The following is a 19091-nucleotide window of genomic DNA, read 5'->3' as shown; positions in this document are numbered from 1 at the left end:
ATGTGTCCCTAAAAAATCTGTAGGTGCAGGACCAGGCTGGGATCAGTCTCCCAAGAGCAATAAAACATCATCTGGTGAAGAAGTCACTCTCCTGCTAGGGATGCTCCTTTGCATCCTTGATCCTGAGGGACTGGTGAGCAGGGATGCCCAGCCCAGAGCTGCATTCCTCGTGGTGTGGCCGACACCTCTGTCCTGCTGGGCATGTCACCAAAAACTGCTTAACTATGCACACATGGGCTGGGTGGCAAAAACTAGTTCAGAGGCAGCACCTTGTAAGTTTTGAGGGCTTGACCTGCCAGAAGAAACAGATTTTAGTGTGGTTTTTATATTATATAAATTAAATCATCATCATATATACTTTCATTATGTAATTTATAATATAATTACATTTTAAAACAACAATAAATTGTATTTTATTTACTGTTTATATTAAAATATACCATATAGTTTTATATGGCATATCTGTAACATATAATATTTATTTTATACCTAATAGTGACATGACTTCACATATTCTACATATTTTAGCTTCAATGCTAGCCTGGTGGAGGGCTCATACTGAAATAATTTTGGAAAACAATATAAATTTTCCCTCTTTGCTCTTTACTTGAACTCCACTAGTGCAGCCTAGGAAGCAGTGTTCAGCTCAGTTGAGCCATAATCGGCTTCACTTTTTTTTTAGCTGTGATATTGTTTTTATTTTGGTTTTTGGCTGCAGAAGGAAATTTTTTTTTTTTTGGGGAAAAAGTCATGATTGGATTGCCCATATGGGAAGATATTTTTGCTTTTAGATATTCCCCTTAAAAAATACATATATAAATATTTGTAAATAAGTGCCATCGAGATAGATATTACGCTATTCCATGCCTGGACTTAAGAAACTTCTCCAAACCGTGTGGGTTGCTGGATGTGTGCTGGCCTTGGAGACCCTGGCAGAGAAGGACAGAGTGCCTGGGTGCTGCACCTCTGGCAGCTTCACCCTCTGTGATGCTCCTGCTCCAAAAGAAATCTCCTGAGACACCATGTGGTCAGTGCAAGAATAAAAGGAGAGGAAAATCGGCTCCAGGAGGGATTGAATTTAAGCAGTATTTTCCTGCATTGCCAGGCTCTCAAATCCCAACTGACTTCCTTATTTGCAGGCCGCAATAGGGCTGTATTTATTTAATAATCTCAGATTTAGTTATATATAGATATATTCCCATCTTTAGAATCTTGCCCTTTACAAGTATGTGGAAGGAGGATGTAGCCTGGTGGGGGTCGGGCTCTTCTCCCAGGGAACAAGGGACAGAACAAGACGGAACAGCCTCAAGTTGTGCCAAAGAAAGTTCAACTTGGAAAATCAGGAAAAATGTCTGCCCTGAAAGGGCTTTCCAGCCTTGGCACAGCTGCCCAAGGCAATAGCGAAATCTGCATGCCTGGAGAGATTTAAAAGGCAGCTGGATGTGGCACTTGGGGACAAGGGTTAGTGGTGGCCTTGACTGGCAGTTTGGTTGGACTTGATGATCTTAGGTCTTCTCCAGCGTTAATGATTCTGTGTTTTTTTGGGTTTATTACAGGGATTTTTTTCTTCCTCAAGTTTAAGTTTTGAACTCTCTAGGATGGGCTGCAAACTCCTGACATGGAGAGCTCTTCTGTGTATGATGTTTCCATGCCCAGGAAGGAGGAGGCAAATGCAAACATCAGCCTGCAAGACCATCCATACACAGGGAGAGGCCCCATGATGAGCTCCCCACCTTCCCATCACCTCCTCCCCTGACCCCACCCAGGAAGCCAATCCCAAAAAGAGCAATCCCAACCACACCCCCTCCGTCCCACACCGTCTGACCAAGCGCCTTTTCTTTTGCAGGCAGGACAAGCTCAAAATCCACATGCGGAAGCACACGGGGGAGCGGCCGTACCTGTGCATCCACTGCAACGCCAAGTTCGTGCACAACTACGACCTGAAGAACCACATGCGCATCCACACGGGCATCCGGCCCTACCAGTGCGAGTTCTGCTACAAGAGCTTCACCCGCTCCGACCACCTGCACCGCCACATCAAGCGCCAGAGCTGCCGCATCGCGCGGCCCCGGCGCGGCCGCAAGCCGGCGGCGTGGCGGGCGGCCGGCCTGCTCTTCGCGCCCGGCGGCCCGCCCGTGGAGAGCAGCTTCGTGATGCCACCCACGCTGGAGGAGATGAGCAGCCACCTCAGCAGCACGGCCATGTGCCTTCCCGGCCCCAGCCCCAAACACTTCCTGAGCGGGGCCAAGACGCCCTTCAGCCTGCAGGAGCTGGAGAGCCAAATTGAAGAAACCCAGATGAAGCTCTTCAGGCGCGCACAGATGGACATGGAGAGGAACGCGGGCATCTTCGCCTTTGCCCTGGGCCACAATGAAAACCTCGCTGCCCAGCCCTTCTTCCCTCTCCCTGACCCTTGGAGCACAGGCTTCAGTGGCTTGGCAGGGCTTGGCCACGTGGCTCCCATCTCAGAGTCCAGCAACTAAACCCACGCCCGGTCCCACCATGCGTCCGCTCCCATCCCAACAGGGCAGCCCGCTCCCCTGGGCTCCCACCTGCCCTCCTGCATCATCAGGTTGCCGACAAGCTCCTTGTCCTCTCACTGCCGTGGCCTGCCATGGGGCTTGTGGCACGGGGCCATCCCTGGGGCGAGCAGGGCATGGGCAGGCTCTGTGCCCCGTGGCCACCGGCACTTTAGACTCTGCACTTGGCTTTGGGGCCATCAGGCACTCACTGTCCCATCCCTCCACTCATGGCTCCATCTGGGAAGGCCAGGCCAGGACTGCTGCTCTTTTCAACACCCCCAAAAATGTCACTTGCCTTAGTCCAGGGCTCGGCCATCACCATGAGATGGTTTTTCTGTGGGAAATGTTCCCCATTCTCTCACACATGGAGCTCACTGGACACTGACAAGCCGTCCAGACTTGGGTTTGTTAAGTTGCATTCCTTGGCCTTTTTGGTCAAAAGGACTTTTCTGTTCTCTTTCTGTTCTTGTTTTCTTTTCTTCTTAATTAATTCCCATGTCTGGCAACAATATTTATTCTACAAGGGATAAAGAGGAGGTCTAGCAGCCTTACTGGGAGAGGGAGAGAGGGAGGATACTTGCCACTGTCTTTCTCAGCAGTATATCAGATTATCAGGGCTGGTGAAAGCCCTGATCTGCAGCATGAGTTGGGACTTTAAAAACATTAAAAAAAAAAAAAAAAAAAAAAAAGGAGATCGAACACCTAGCACAAAGCTGGGTGGAAAAGGGGGATTTTGCTTATTTTGGTTCTTTAGCTATTTCAAAGTTTCAAAAGGAGAACCAAAGCCTATTTTGAGTATTTTAACTTCATTTGCTTGAAAAGGTGAAGGAAAAGTTTTGGAAGAATCAGTAATGTTTCGATACTGAGCTTTTACTAAACCCTTGCTTTAAAAAAATGAACCAGTGGGAATATTGAAATGAAAAAGTCGTTTCAAACCAAAGAGTCAGAATTCGCTGCCGCTGACCATTCTGAAATGTCTGGGGTTCTGTCCTCAATTCCCTCAAATTCTTATGTGATAGTGATGAGAAAAATTTACAAAACACTTGTGTGTCCCCAAATCTGCAGTGTTGGTGGGAAAAAACTGGGTGTGAAAATATCCCTGCTGCTTGTCTCAAGGGATTTTTGTCGAAAAGAAGTTCACTACCGGTGTCTTGATGGCGACATAGTCTACTTGCCAACAAATAGAAATTCTGGTTTTTTCACTGTAGCTGGTTCAAAAGAGAAGGTGGTGACATTTGACAGGGTACTCCTAGCTGAAGGTCACCCATGGTGGCCAGCAGGTTTGGGGTGACTCCCCAGCATCCCATCTTGGCCACCCCATCTGTTAATTCTTTCGGGGCACAAGAAGTGGCCAATTGGCTGGAATCACCCTGTCCACCTCCTTCCGCCCCAAATCCATGAGCTGCTCTGAAGGACAGAGGCTTTTGGTGGCCCTCTGCCTCTGATGGCTCCTCCAGGATGAGCCCTGGGAGGCAGACTGCTGGGATCCCAGTTCCACCACTGGCTGAGGTGTGTTGCAGTGGTGGTTTTACATGAAACCAACACTTGGAAATGTAAATGTTACAAATTGGGGCTTCTTATTTCTCTTTTTACTATGACCTTTCAACGTCAGCGAAATCGGAGGGAATGCGAGGACCGCGGGTTCATGAGTTTTTTGGTTTTTCCATCAGTGACGTGGTGGTTGGATGAGAATCTGCCCACCAGAGGCAAGGAAGGGGACACAGGGAGGTCAAGGGTTCCACAGCCCTCAGGAGGGTTGAGGGGCTTCTGCTCTGAGACCACCCTTAGCAGAATGCTCCCAAGGAACTGCCCAAACTTGGCTTCCTCCTCCCAAAAGAAATCCATAAAGACTCCACGTGCAACAAAAGTCAATGGAGAGAAAAAAAAGAAAGTAAGAAGAAAAAGAAATCTTCTTAAAAAACTGCATCAAACGTTTTCTTTTTAATCCTCATCAACTTCTTAAACAAGCGACGTTTTGCAGATGATTGGTTCCTTCAGGTGTTTTTTTGTCTACGATTTGGAGTCGTTGTAAAATATCCAAAGATGCTGAGTACTGTATGATCTGCAAGGACTTGAAGCAAGGTGTTATTTCTGTCTCAGTTTGTTTGTTAGGTTGGTTGGGTTCTATTTTTTTTTTTCCTATATGTCTAAGTGGGGATAAACCTTTGCAATTTTTCTATTTATAACTATTTTTATGTGATTGCTTTATGTACAAAACAATGAAAAAAAATCAAAACAAAAAACTAGAGAGGAACACACATGTACACAAACAAATTTGCCTTAGTTACTCACGGGACAATCACCCTTAACTTTGATTGATGCTAAAAAGCAGATGGAAAAAAAGAGACTAGATCATTTTATGTATTTATTAAACTGTATTAATTGATGCTTTTAAATTATTAGCAGGACTTGATTCTCTTGCCTGTGGCCATGGTGAGAAGGCAAAGCTGCCGCGGTTGTTGAGCTGCCAGCACAACCATCAGTGTGGCCTCAGCTCTGTGGATGTTTTCCTGACACCTTTTGGAAAGCCAGAATGATCACTTATTAATTAAAGATTGAGCTGGTATGGGCTCCAGCCCGAGGGGCTGTTGGTGTTGCGATGCTGATGACGATTTTGGAGTTAAGGTTGATTTTCCCGCGTTGGCGCTGGGTTGGGCAGGGCTGGAGGGAGCTGAGTGCTGGCAGTGCTCGTCTTTTGGGGTGCAGAGGGATGATTAGAGTAAACCCTGCTTCTTCCCGTTTTGGTGTTGTGTGGTGAGTCCAGGCCACAGGTATCCACATGGGAGCCCAGCTGAGTGTGAAGGTGCCTTCCGGGGGATCTGCTCCCGTTTCCCAACCAGGACGGGTGCAATGACACCAAACCTCAGCCTGGAGGGACACAGCTTCTGTCCCAGCTCACGGTGTGGGGGCTTCTTCTTCATCTCAGCCTGGCTCCTATGGCCTGGTTGCAGCAGGGTAGGGGGTGGTTCTGCCCCTCTGCCCCTGTGCTCTGCTCAGAGCCCACCTGCAGAGCTGCCCCAGCCCTGCTCCAGCAGCACAAGGACGTGGAGCTGCTGGAGCCAGCCCAGAGGAGGCCACGGAGCTGCTGCCAGGCTGGAGCCCCTCTGCTCTGGAGCCAGCCTGGCAGAGCTGGGGCTGTTCCCCTGCACAAGAGAAGCTCCAGGGAGAGCTCAGAGCCCCTGCCAGGGCCTCAAGTCCTTTTAGGAAAAAGATCAGGCAAACATATTAGCAGGGCTTATTGTGCTGAACAAGAAGAGATGTTTTAAACTGAGAGAGAGGAGAGTCAGTCTAGATAGAAGGAAGAAATTTTTTACAATGAGCGTGGCAAAACACTGAAACAAGTTGCCAGAAGAGATGGTGACTACCCCTGGATCCCTGGAAGTGTCCAAGGCCAGGGTGGACAGGGCTTGGAGGAACCTGGGATAGTGGAAGGTGTCCCTGCCCATGGCAGGGGGTGGATCTGGTCGACCTTAAAGGAGCCTTTCAACTCAAATCTTCTGATGATTCTGTTATTATATGAGCACAGATGACACGAACATGAGCCCTGTAATTCATGTGGCTGCTCAGGAACTGCACAATTTCTTTGCTGTTTTTGAATGAGGCGCAAAAGCCTTGAAGATAAGCTCCAGCTAGGAACTGTGGGACTCATTCCACGTTGTTCAGCCATGTGGAGGTGAAGTAAACAGGGACCCTGTGCCTGTTGAGACACCTCCATGTCGTCCTGCAACCTGCAGTGTGATTCCCAGCCTGCCTCTGGAGCCGTCCTGGCTCTGGTGGGAGGCAGGTTCTGATGAGGGTGATTCACCCCACCTACGCTGGACCTCCCAGGGGTGGGATGAATCACCTTGGGCACCTCTCTGCTACCTACCAGCGTGCTGTGCTTTCCCATAGCTCACTGAGATAAGCCTAACCACAGGGAGGGATGTTCCCACCAGCACCGCTCCCTCTTCCCTGCTCAGCTCATGGGACAGTCCCCGGGAAAACCTTTCCCAAGAGGATGAGATGCTGGTACAGCCCAAGGACCCAGGTCATGCAGCTTGATTACTTCCCAGTCTGTTTTATCTGGCAACACTATAGGAAATAGGGGTCCTTGTCAAGCCTCCCAAGCCTGGGGACCAGGGATTCAGGCTCATGGGTCGTACACCCTGCTGCAATCCCAGTAAAACTTCCCAAGTTCTTACAGCCACAATTCATCTTGCTTCCTTTACACTTCAGAGAAGGACTCCACAGCATCAGGTGCTCGGGCAGGGGTCCAGATCTGCAGGCAGAGTCCAGAAATGTGACTTGAAACAAAGAAATACCAGTCCCCTCCCAGGCAGATTTTTGAGCAGCTCCTCTGTGCTTGGAGCTTGCAGGACTGTGGCAGGGTCAGCCGATAAACTGTGTGTTTCTGAGCACAAAAACCCACAGAATTAAAACTGTATGAATTACTTTTTAGCTATTTAAATACACCTATAACTTCTTCTTTTATTTTTTTTTTTTTCCAGCTCCTGTGGCTTTTAACCCCGTTTTATACTCACCTTCTGGTTTGCTTATAATGCCACAACAACAAAAAAGAGATTTGTAAGGGGAGGGTGAATAAAGAAATCTAAAAATCGCTCGGAGGAGCTGTGCATTAATCAGACACATGGGAATCACGGGAAGAAACCAGCTTCAGTAAATGCTTGTTAGCAACAACATATGGCTACATGCTTGCTCCTGAACAGCTGCTGTTCTCTGCTGGAGCATCCAGGCTGCAGAGGGGGAACGGCTCCGGGGGATGCTGCGCACGCAGCGTTCGCTTGGACCAGGTGTTGCTGCCAAAGGAGCACGGGTGGTGGGGAGCTGGATGGGCAATCCCTTCCCCTGGGCTCCAAACCCTTTTGCTGAGCAGTGCAGAAGGAAATTACATCCAGAAAAAAAAATGTTTGTGTTTTAAGAGGGGAAGAAGGAGCCTGCAGTTCGGGAAGTGAGAGGCTTTTCCATTTGGCAGTCACCTGCAGGAAAAAGATAAAGGGAGTAATTTCACAAAGTACAGCCTAAAATGTTTTAGACTTGAATGTGTCAGCAGGACTCCTGGCAGCACCTGTGAGGCTGCAAATGCTGCCCGGTCTCTGTTCCACTTGTGCCCTGCCTGCAGCCCCCTGGGACCTGCTGTATCCCCCATCCTTTTTTGGAGGGGATTAGTGCTTTATTTACAGTCTCAGTGCCCTGAAGCTGGAATATTGTGTGGTTGCAGAGGAACTTTTAAGGTAAGAGAGTACATGAAACAAGACCCCAAACATCTCATTTTATGAAAATGCTGCGTTTGGCAGCAGGTCACCCGTGGCTGGGTTTTTAAGTTCTGCCATTGCCTTTTGGTACCTCTGACTGTGTGCACCTGTGTTTCATTCCAAGCCAAAAAACAGAAAGGGAAGAACTGAGAAAGATCCCTTCTTGTAGAAGATACACCCCATATAGTCTGAGCCCGAGTGAGCTCATCCCCATCTCACCTCCCAGCTCCACCTCTGGGATCTCCAGCAGAGGGAGAGAAAATACCTGTGGCTTGGAAATACCTTTTCCCCCCCCGTGTTTTCATATGTTGAACCAATGTTTTACATGACTTGCACTATTTGCTGTAGGGCAGGATATTGTTTAGGTTTCTTTGTTCCAGTCTCTTGTTTGGTTGCGACTCCCCTTGGCGGTCCTGTACACGTTCCTGCTGCACATCTTACACCCCTGGAGAAAATAAACTCTTACCTGAAGCAGTGAGCCTCTCGTGTGTCCTTAGCGCTGCTCCGGGGCTGGGGAATTCGTATTTCAGCATCAGATTCCTGGTTGGACTTGGTGATCTCGGGGGTCTTTTCCAACATAAATGATTCTGCCATCAAATGATGATGAGCAGGGTGATGGGGCATTTTGTGGTGGCCCTCCAGGGTGGCCCTTCATGTGGCATCTGGGCTGTCACCACGGGGGTGCAGGGGCTGAAAAGCAGCCTCTGGTGATGACCGAACGAAATTTTGTGCGGGGCAAAGAAATAACTCTCATCGGGGTTTTGTTTTCCCCCGTTCCGGCAGCTCTGCGTGCTCAGCTCCCGCACACTCGAACTTGCTCTGCCCTCCTGCGGTGGCCCGGAGGCAGCTCGGCCGCCGGGGCAGCAGAGGCTGGGAGCCACACCCGGAGCTGTTCTGGGGGTCTGCTCAGCACCAGGACATGCAGGACCCTCCATCACCTCCCGTCTCACCCAGACAGGTCACCTTGCCAGGAAGAGGAAATACAAATCTCAGCCACACGCGGAGGGAGTTTAATGGTTGGACTTGATGATTTTAAGAGTCTTTTCCAACCTAAGTGATTCAACGATTTGTAGGAATTTTTTTACACCTCAGTTCACCACCACCGAGAGGAAAATGCCGCAATTGTTGGTGGTCTCATAGGAATGCTGATTTTTTAGGGAATTATTCCTGCAGGGTAAACCAGGACTAGACCTTGTGATGCCCAGGGTGGCCTCAGCTGATATTTCCCATATCCCCTCATGGCACCACTAATAATTTTGCTCAGTCTGGGCAAGCAGGGGTTTCAAATTTAAATCTTCTGCAATTATATAAAGCTCATTTCCTTAGGAACTGATACTAAAAACTACAAATGCAAAACCAAGAAAGCAGCCAAACAGCAGTGCTGGGCTGCACTCCCCCCGAAGTTTCATTTCATTTCCTTCTTTCTGCAGAGATGACACTGACTGAGATGTCACAAATCTGATCAGGCTTCCTAATAGTTCATGCAGTGCCTCGAGCCTCAGGGGTCATCTGAAATTCAGGCAGCCAATTTGCAGGCAGGAGATGCAAAGCCAGACCAGGCAGGGGCTGAGGTTTTTAAGGACAGACCCTGTCTGTCAGCTAAAACCCTCCTCTGCTCCTGGGTAACCCCTGGCAAATCCTCATGGGGATGGCTGTAGAGCTGCCTGTCTTCAAGGTGTAGCTGTTAACTCAGTTTCCATAGTGAGCAGGACAGGTTTGTCTCAGGTGGGACCAACTTCTGCAATGTTGGCTGGAGTTTAGAATCGTTGGGGAAATATTTAAGGCTTCACCTTTGAGTTCTCAGAAATGGGGTTCTCATTTAGGCAGATTTTGCAGTATTTTTCTGGAGGTCTTGATGGTACATTCATTGAAAAATCAGTTGGAAATACAAACCTTTCTGAGACAAGGTCCCTGGATCTAAAGGGAAGGTGAGCTGTGATTTGCTCTGGGTGTTGCTGCAGGGGTGTGAGCCAGGCTGTGACACCCCAAAATTTAAAACACAGGAGCTGGGTGAGAAAAGTGAAGAGTGAACAGCAGCTCTGTGGGAGGTGGAAGAAAATCTCCCCTGGAGAGACAGTGGGGCCACACCTGCAGTGCTGGGGACAGCTCTGGCCCCTCAGGATGAGAGAGACACGGAGGGGCTGCAGCGTGTCCAGGGCAGGGAACGGAGCTGGGAAGGGGCTGAGCCCCAGGAGCGGCTGAGGGAGCTGGGAAGGGGCTGAGCCTGGAGAAAAGGAGGCTCAGGGGGACCTTGTGGCTCTGCACAGCTCCTGACAGGAGGGGACAGCCCCAAGTGACAAGAGGAAGCAGCCTCAAATTGTACCAAGGCAGATTTAGGTTGGATATGAGGAGAATTGCTTCGTGAAAGGGTTGCCCGGCCCTGGCACAACTGCCCAGGGCAGTGGTGGAGTCCCCATCCCTGGGATTTAAAGGAGACTTGAAAGATGTCTAGATGTGGTGCCAGGGGACAGGGGTTTGGTGGATTCGGCAGTGCTGGGGGAATGGTTGGATCTGATGATGTTAGTGGCTCTTCCCACCTGAATAATTCTGTGATTCTGTGAGCTGGGGGAAATCATCATTGCTGCAGCAGCAGTCCAGATGCAATGAGCTCCTCATGCAGCTCCCAGTGCTGTTTATGTTCAGTCAGCTCAGCCTGTGACTGACAGAGTTTTGTAGCTCCAAGCACTTGGGATGCTTTTTCCCTGGAGTGAAAACAGCCTAGCTGGATAATATATACACACATATATGTGTATATTGTGTGTGTGTGTACATAAATACACTTTCAGATGGATTCAACAATCCTAATATATGCATGAACATGCTAATATAATAATATAACCCTATATAGTCTGTGAATAACCCCTATAACCCTATAATCTGTGAATGCATTCAAAGACTTACATACATCTAATATGCATTAGCTGTTACCCTCACCAGATTTTATATAGAAGACAGAATTTCTCCTTTGGGAGGGGAAACTGAGGCACGGGAAGGCACAGAGATTTATTCACAGTGCCCTTGCAGCACGCAGGTATCTGTGTGTGGGCTGCTAGCTTACCCTTGGCACAGGTGCCAGTCATCCCTGGGGAGTGCTGGGCTTGGCTTTATCAGCCTGTTAAATTAAATGTTAGGAAGGAGTATTCCCAGGAAACCCCATCTCCTTGTCTCCAGCATCCCTGTGTGATTCAGCAGGCCACCGCACAAATCGCCGCCCAGCTGCCGAGGATGAAATTTGGATCAGGAGGGAAAAGGAAAGTAACCAAGAGAGGGCGTTTTTTAACCAAGAGCCCACGCCGAGACGAGCTGTGAGAGCAGCAGGAGCCGCCACATCTCCGGACATCCGAGATAAAGGTTTGTGTCCGAGGGTGGAGGAGTCTCTGCCAGCAGCCCACCCCTGACAAAAATCCCACCACCAGACGTAAATGCCCACGGTCCCTGATGATGCTCTGAAGCGACAAGGAGGGAAAAGGAAACACAAGGATCATTCCGAATGGCAGTGAGGAACGAAACTCCTTCCCCAGCGTCCCTATGAGCAGCATCAGGGTAAATCCCAGCAGCAGGGAGGGCTGCAGAGCCTGCCTCCAGCCCCCATACCGCGCAGGGATGTGCGGAGCAGGGGCTGTGGCCGTGTCACACTCGTGGGTTCCTTGTTTGCAGCCCAGGCCAGCGAAATCCCGTGCCAGCTGCTGCATTGACGCCCCATATGCCCGGCCATATGCTCCATCCACGAGGGGGGTGCTGGCTGGGCCTCCAGGGCAGGACAAGGCACATCCCAGCACGTGGGAGCAGCTGGGGTTTAGATAAACCTCCAGGGACCAGAGGTGTGGGAAGGATGCTCGGTGAGATCCAGGGGGTGAATGTCTCTGTGCCCAGCAGCAGCACAAGGGGACTGGAGGGTGTCAGGGCCGTGTTGAAGAGCACCAGAGACCTTTTGAAATGAAGCCCTGCGATAAAGCAGCTAAAATCTGGGCAGGAGGATGCTAACAGGGTGTAGGAGGGCACCACTGACACTTTGCAATGCGTTCCTCTAAAGCGGTTCGGGAGGAGGTTACACTTACAAAATTTATTTTGAAGTGGATTTTCAGGACACAAAGAAGCTTGGAGAAACGTGATGGTGGAAATCAGAGGGTGCTGGGTGTTGCTGCACTTTGGGAGCATAGCCTGCCTGGCAGCAGCAGGGTGGATGGAGGAAAGGGTTTGAGCTGATCCAGGTCAGACACTCACATACGTGTTCACTGGTGTTCCAGCTCCTCCTACAGTTAAGGGGAGAGCAATCCCTCTCCGGCCAAACAGCTGGAATGGGTCACGTAACCACAATTTTGAAATGCTGCTTCAGCAGCAGGAAGGGAATATGTCCCTCCTCACACCCTGTCCACTTTGCCTATCAGTCTCCTGGCCCCTTGCAGACAGCATCCAAAGCTTCCAGCAATCGCCACTGAAGATCCCAGCACATTTAAACACCAGCATGGCGCTAAAGGACACATTCTCTGTAAGGAGCAGCAGATTAGAGAGGCAGGAGGCTGTGGATGCACCCAGAGCTCTCATGTGCTGGATGAAAGGCTGATAAGGGACACCACCAGCTGAAGATCCACAGGTTCAGCCCAAATAGCTTGGGGTTGTGTGGCTGTGCTGTTAATCCCACAGCACAGGGAGAGGAGGGTGGGATCAGCACCATCTTCAAGCCCTGCTGTGGGGTGAATGTGCCTTTTCCTGCATTCTTGGTAGCTCAGACAGCTACAGGAGAGAGAGAGGATACCAGCATGATGCAAGAGGCTGGTGAAAATGCTTGAAAAGACACTTTTTGCTCTGAAAATTCAATTTATCTAGACAAATTAGGGTATTGGCTTCAAACAAAACTGGGGACCAAAGCCTCATTACATTTAATAAACTATATGTGTTCTCTCCCATCAGCCTGTACCAGGCTCTCCGTGATTTACAGCCCACAGCTGTAACCTGAGCCATCTCCCTGCTTAGAGAGAAACTCATTTAATTCGAGTCCAGGTCTGAGGCTCCTTGAGGGAAGCCAGCTAATCTTTCTGCCTTAGCTCCTCTATTTGTAAAATGGAAATGGTGACTTTATCCATCTTTGTGGGCTGCGATGGGGCTTATCACTTAATCTGAGATTCTGCTTGCCTTGATCAGGGAGCCCGGTGTGCGAGGCTGCATGAGCTGTGTTGTTGGGGATGCTGGTTCCTGTTATGGCTCCGAGAATGTGGAGGGATTTGTGAGGGGAGGAGGGGAAGGAGGCACTGGGGAGCTGATTTCAGTGTCAGAAGAGCCCATACAGGCTCATCCCTGGTGAAAAGTAAGGAGCTGCTTGCTCAGGAAGAGATGGGGAATATTGAGTATAAGGAGAAGTGAGTCTTGCTTTGGCCTTAAACCCATTGGGGCCAGAGGAGGCCACGGAGCTGCTGCCAGGCTGGAGCCCCTCTGCTCTGGAGCCAGCCTGGCAGAGCTGGGACTGTTCCCCTGCACAAGAGAAGCTCCAGGGAGAGCTCAGAGCCCCTGCCAGGGCCTCAAGGGGCTCCAGGAGAGCTGCACAGGGACTGGGGACAAGGCAGGCAGGGACAGCACACAGGGAATGGCTCCCACTGCCAGAGGGCAGGCACAGATGGGAGATTGGGAATTAGGAATTGCTGGCTGGGAGGGTGGGCAGGCCCTGGCACAGGGTGCCCAGAGCAGCTGTGGCTGTCCCTGGATCCCTGGAAGTGTCCCAGGCCAGACTGGACAAGGCTTGGAGCAGCCTGGGATGGTGGAAGGTGTCCCTCCCTGCCCATGCAAGCCTTGAGCTCAGTCAAGGCAAGAGGACAGAGCTGTTGTCTCTGCTGGTGCAGGACCAAAGCCTGAGAGGATCTGCATCTGCATGTTGTCTTCCAGTGTCTTTGTAATTCATGATGGTCTGTCTGAAAGAAGCTTCTGGCAATGTGTTTTTGTTACTGGTCTTAAAATAGGATGCAGAAGAAAGGTTTCTGGGACATAATTCATTTTATTGGCTCTTCTGCATTAGAATTAATTACAGCCATGTTTATTGCTCCAGCAAGTAGAGATGAGTTAGATAAGGGAATTACTTTGTTTAGGACAATGAATAATTTATGTCGCAAATTCGCCAGAACCTTGAAATTTGAAGGTCTGGGTTTGCTTCCTTCCATGTCCAGGGAGCGAGATTGAGCCATAATCCTTGTTTGTGACAAACATTTTATGATTTTTCCATCATTGTAATAATGTCTTCAAACTTTCATAACACAAACCATGGAACTTCTCTGCAGAGGGTGCCTGGGCATCCAGGTTACTTCTGTGTGTGGTGGTGAGAGGTTTGCCCAAGGAATAACCCATTCTGTCCTAGGAGAAATATCTAATGCACAATGAAACACACAACTGACTGCAGAGGGAGTTTTGACAGCTCTGGTGGTTCACCAAATCCTCTGCCAAGGTGCAGGTTCTATGTCAAACCCACAACTCCTAGCTGAGCTGGAGGAGGTTTTAGAAAGACATCCTGAGCATCAGAGACTAAAAACCTCCCAAACTTTACTAGAAAGTTGGAGTTCCTCTCCAAAAGTGACTTTTCCCCAGGTTGTGGGCTTCTGACGAGTATTTGAATCCTAGAATATCCTGAGTTAGTAGAGACCCATAGGGATGATCAAGTCAAATTCTTGGAATATTATTAGTACTTGTGCCTGAGGGAAAAAAAATCTGACTTTTCCAAAGAGGACAGAGCTGTTGTTGAGATTTATTCTGTCCCTGGGGTGGGCACAGCTGCCTGCCCACCTCCCTGAGAGCCTGCAGACCGTGGGCTGTGTCCCAGGATGGGAGCTGGGCGGGTCTGAGAGCCTTTTCCTTGGAGACGAATGGTGCATATGGGTTTATCAGCCTGGTCTGCCTGTGTTCTGGAGCAGAGCTGGAGGGCTCCCAGTCCAGCACACACTGGTGTCCCTTGGATGATCCCTCACTTCAGAATGAGGAGGGAAGGTAGGAGGGAGAGACAGAGAAAGTCAGAAACTGTAACTTCAAAGATAAGCTGGGATGGGAGCCCGTCAGCTTCTGAGAGGAAAAACAGGGATGGTTTTCATTAGTGAGAAGGTAAAACACATGGCTAGACAAAGAGCAATGCCCTTCCACAGCTCTCTCCCAGCCCAAGAAAGGACAGCTGTGGGGGACACTGGCATCCTCAGTGGAAACTGTTATGTCTTGGGAGAAGAATATATTTAATTTAACCAACTGAGAAAAATAAGCTTCGGCCTTGGAGTAGCTCCCTTTTTGTGGCACCAGTGTTGCTGCTACTGCAGAACAGGACTCTGATACCTAGCCAAGGCTAAAAGAAGGGACTGAGTGAGGGGAGAAGGACATCTCTGATCTGCCTCTGCAGAAGCAAACACTGCCCTGAAGAATGCAAGTTAAAGGCTGGGCACCCAGACCCTGCAGTCTGCAGGCAGGTCACCAGCACATCCCAGCTGCAGTGGTGTGCTCTCTGTACCACCCAGCATGGGCATAAATCCTTCCAGAGCACACAGAAGGGCTGAGTGGGCCGTTGCAGGGAATGCATGCGTTTTTCAGAGTCACTAAAAGCAAAATGCAGCAGCAGGATCGTGGTGTGGAGTGAGCAGGCCACGGGATGGCAGAAGAAACCCAAGCTAGATAAAGCCCAAGTGCTGATGTGGAGGGGGCAGGGGGGAATGGTGGCTCTGTGGTGACTTGGGAGGTTTGGGCAGAGTCTGACAGATGGTGACAAACACCAATACTGGCTGAAAATTTATACTTAGGGCTTGGAGTTTGGATGTGGATGCCTAAAATGGGATTCAGCTGCCTGATTTGGCAGTGCTCTGGTAGCTCTGAGTGTGGGCCCTGTGCTTGTTGCTGTGTGATGTTTATGCTCAGGTCAAGCCTGAGCTGTGTCCTGAAGCCCTCAAAGGTCCCTGCTTCTAAAACCCCTCCTCACACCTGTTGTGGTTTGACACAGAAAGAGAATTTTTTCCGTAAGGAAGAGGTCAATTTGGATATTGACCAATGGAAGGTGGACACGCCTCTGAGAACACAGAGGGGTTGAAAGCAGAATTCCCAGGGGAACTCGCTCTCTTTGGTTCTGGTCAGCGTGCAGTGCAAACCTCCCCTGCCCAGCCACGAGCTGGGTGGGGCAGGGGAAGCCCCCATGGCCTGAAAGGTAAGCCCCAAAGGTGGTGGAAGGACTGGAACCGGGCTGGCCCCTGCAGATGGAAGGGTGGAAGAAATCTGGGATGTCTCCATTCCCCCCACAGAGTTTCTCTCCAGAGAGAGAAAGAGGCAGCGGCAGTTCTGTCAGCAATCCCACCGCGAGGAAGGAGGAACGGGGGGAGCTGCTGCAAGGTGCCCAGTGTGTGGGAGTTGCTGGATGTCCGGGCATCGAGCCATCCTGGGAGTTCGGACTTTTAACCCTTCCTGAGAAATGAAAGCTTGTGAATTTTCCTTTCCCCTCCTCGGTTTGAAAGAGAGGAAGAGGGACACCTTGGACCCTGGGATGTTGGAAGGAGGAATTCTGGATGGGAGAGGGACAAGGAGTGGCTTTTGGCTGGACTTTTCCGTGTTAGCCACAACCTGAACCAAATCTTCTCCTCCAAGAGGGACTGTGTTTTGGGAGGATGCCAGTGAGTCAAGAGACCTGCTTCAGCTGGAAAAAAGATAAAATTGGAGTGAACAGAGAAAAGGTTAGGGGGTTTGTGGTGGCGCCCCTGTCCTGGAAAGGAAAGAGAAGAGAAGAAGATCTCTGTTCTTGAGCCCTCGGCCCCAGGGGAAAATGGGGGGGGACTGTGGTCCCAAACAATAAAAAACTGAACTGTTGTTTTCTCCCCTCTTGGCAGGGCATCCTTGAAAGGGAAAATCCTAAAAGCAGTCTGTCCATCCATGTATTGGTGGTGAGAGCACTGTGCATGGAAAGGAGAAGGGTCACCATGGCAAACTTTTCTCCGGGTGGTGCCATGTGTGACATGGAAACACAGGATGTGGAGCTGTGTTTCTTGGGGGGTCTGTGGCACAGGAGAGACTCTGTTCCCTCAATAGACTAAATATCAATTGTTTAGAGGGTGGAAACCTGATTGGGGTCCAGATTTTGTCTCACTGTGGTTTGTTGGAGTTGGGTGGTGGGGGGAAGAATGCTTTGCAAGGTTTTCATTTGATCTTTGTGTGGTTTTTTTTCCCCCTTTTTTTACTTTCTTTTTCCTTTTGTAGTAGTAGCTTAATAAAGTTTTTTTTCCCCTGTTATTAAGCTTGGGCCTGCTTTGCTCTATTCTAGATTCCACTTCACAGCATTCAAGGGAGGAATCACATTTTCATGGGGGCACTGGCATTGTGCCAGTGTCAAACCATGACAACACCCAAGACAGAGCTGAAGCAAAACACAAATAATGGTGGGGAAAAGGAATCTCACTGTTTTCTAATTTATTTTTTTTTTATTTTCAGGTACAAGTATGCTGGTGCTGCTTTCCTTCTTTGCAGGTACAAGGAAGGCACAAGCATGTTGGACCACCCCCCCAAAGCATTTTCTCAAATTTGCAGGTCAGCATTCATCCAGCAGCTGAATTTTTGTCTCCTGCAAAGGCAGAGATCAGGAAAAAAAAAGCATCATGGCTAAAAAGGCACCTGTGGATCAGCCACAAGCAGACAGAGCTGGAGGCTGCTGGGGGAGCAATTTTCACTGGCAGAAGAGACCCAAGTGGGCAGCTTTTCCCCTGCTTGGTGTTGAGAGTTATCAGGCAGCTTGCGAGATGGTCTCTGTGACAGGAGAGGTAATTTAGCAGCTGCTGAAGTGTGTTGGCTCAGCTTCTCCTGCCCTCCTGGATGTGGCCTTAAAAGCTTTGTGTGGGAAGATTGGAACACCCCTGGCCCCTCCAGGAGGATACACTGGTGTCCTGGTGAAGCAGCTTTGAGGCAAAATTTTGGGATGTCTCAGGGCCCCAACACCAAATTTTAACTGTGCTATCTCCCAAATCTGCTAACCTCATCCATACTTTGCCTCCCCCGCCTCAGTTTTTCCTCCAGTATTTTCAATTTCCATTTATTCCAGCCTTCAAAACTTATGGTTTTTGACCCGAGGGGTCAGGTTGGAGGGGGCATGGGGAGGAGTGGAGCATCCCAGGGAAGAGGGTGAGCACCTCTCTTTTTTTATCTGAGCAGGCTGTGGTTTGCACAGAGGCTCCAGGCTTGGGCGAGGGTGAGTGTGCCAGCCTGCTGCAGGATTAGCTTTTGGTGCATGTTGGAATAGGATGGATAAATACCAAAGCTGTCCTGGAGCACAGCCTTCCCTCCAGGTGCAGGGGCACTTTTTACAAAAGCACGTCGTGACAGGACAAGGGGAAATGCCAGCTGACAGAGGGCAGGGTAAGATCAGCTATTAGGAAGAAATTCCTTCCTGTGAGGGTGGGGAGGGCCTGGCACTGGGTGCCAAGAGAAGCTGTGGCTGTCCCATTCCTGGAAGTGTTCAAAGCTGGTTTGGGTGGGGCTCTGGTCTGGTGGAAGGTGTCCCTGCCCATGGCAGGGGGCTGGAACTGGATCATCTTCAAGGTCCCTTCCAGCCCAAGCCACTCCACGATTCCCCAGCAGCTGTTGGCCATAGGAGGCACCATGCCACAGGCACAGCCCCTGAGGTTATGGGTTTTAATTCCCTAACACTGAAATCACTTCTGAGACAAATCACAGCATAAACCAGAATGCAGTGAGTGCACACTCAGGCTGCTGCCCTCCCTAGCAAGGCTCAGATCAGTGTTGCAATGTATTTTTGCAAGGGTTAGGCCATACTGTGCACCAGCCAGCCAGCTTCTGAGTTTGTTAGCAAAGCCTCAGGAATTTGTCAAAGCTATTAGAACATAAATCGTGCTAAATTAAGAAAGAGGAAGCTAAGAAACCTAATACCAATGGAATACTGTGAAACACCTTGTCTATAACCAATCACAGATGCTAAGGAATGGAAGCAGAAAACGAGAGAGCAAAGTGAAAGCACCAATCAAGAAGTGCATAATTAGTAGTTTATAGAATCTATAAATATGTGTGTAAAATGCAAACAATAAATGGCTTCTACTTGATCATATCAGTCAGTTACTCAAAAGTCCTAAATTTCCCACACTAGTTCAGTGTCTTTCTGGTCATTGCCCCTCTCCCTGCCTGCTCAGCCAAGGGAAGCTCCAGAAATGCTTCCACCTGCTCACACCCACCCCAGGCTCTGCAAGGCCGAGTAGGGGACAGCAGGAGGGCTGAGGGACTGCACTGGGGGAGAGGCAGAGCTGACAGCTCTGACAGCTGACGAGGTGCCCCTTTGTGCTGGTGGGCTGCAATAACACCCAGCATGAGCCCCTCT

General features: G+C 49.8%; 1 protein-coding gene across 11 annotated transcripts in view; it reads left to right on the top strand.

Moving 5' to 3' along the window:
• Positions 1-8245, top strand: part of ZBTB7C (zinc finger and BTB domain containing 7C) — a 153186-nt gene extending 144941 nt beyond the window's left edge. For all 11 annotated transcript variants that reach the window (XM_085566105.1, XM_085566107.1, XM_085566108.1 and 8 more), the window contains one exon: positions 1847-8245. In XM_085566105.1, coding sequence (XP_085422231.1) covers positions 1847-2483 — 637 coding nt within the window. In that variant the 3' untranslated portion in view covers positions 2484-8245. The remainder of the gene's footprint in view (positions 1-1846) is intronic.
• Positions 8246-19091: the final 10846 nt, after the last annotated feature.

The sequence above is a fragment of the Lonchura striata genome, chromosome Z (assembly GCF_050655825.1).
Source record: "Lonchura striata isolate lonStrDom1 chromosome Z, ASM5065582v1, whole genome shotgun sequence".
Taxonomy (NCBI): Eukaryota; Metazoa; Chordata; class Aves; order Passeriformes; family Estrildidae; genus Lonchura; species Lonchura striata.
Note: the sequence above shows the minus strand (reverse complement) of the source record. Positions and strands in the feature narration are given on the sequence as shown.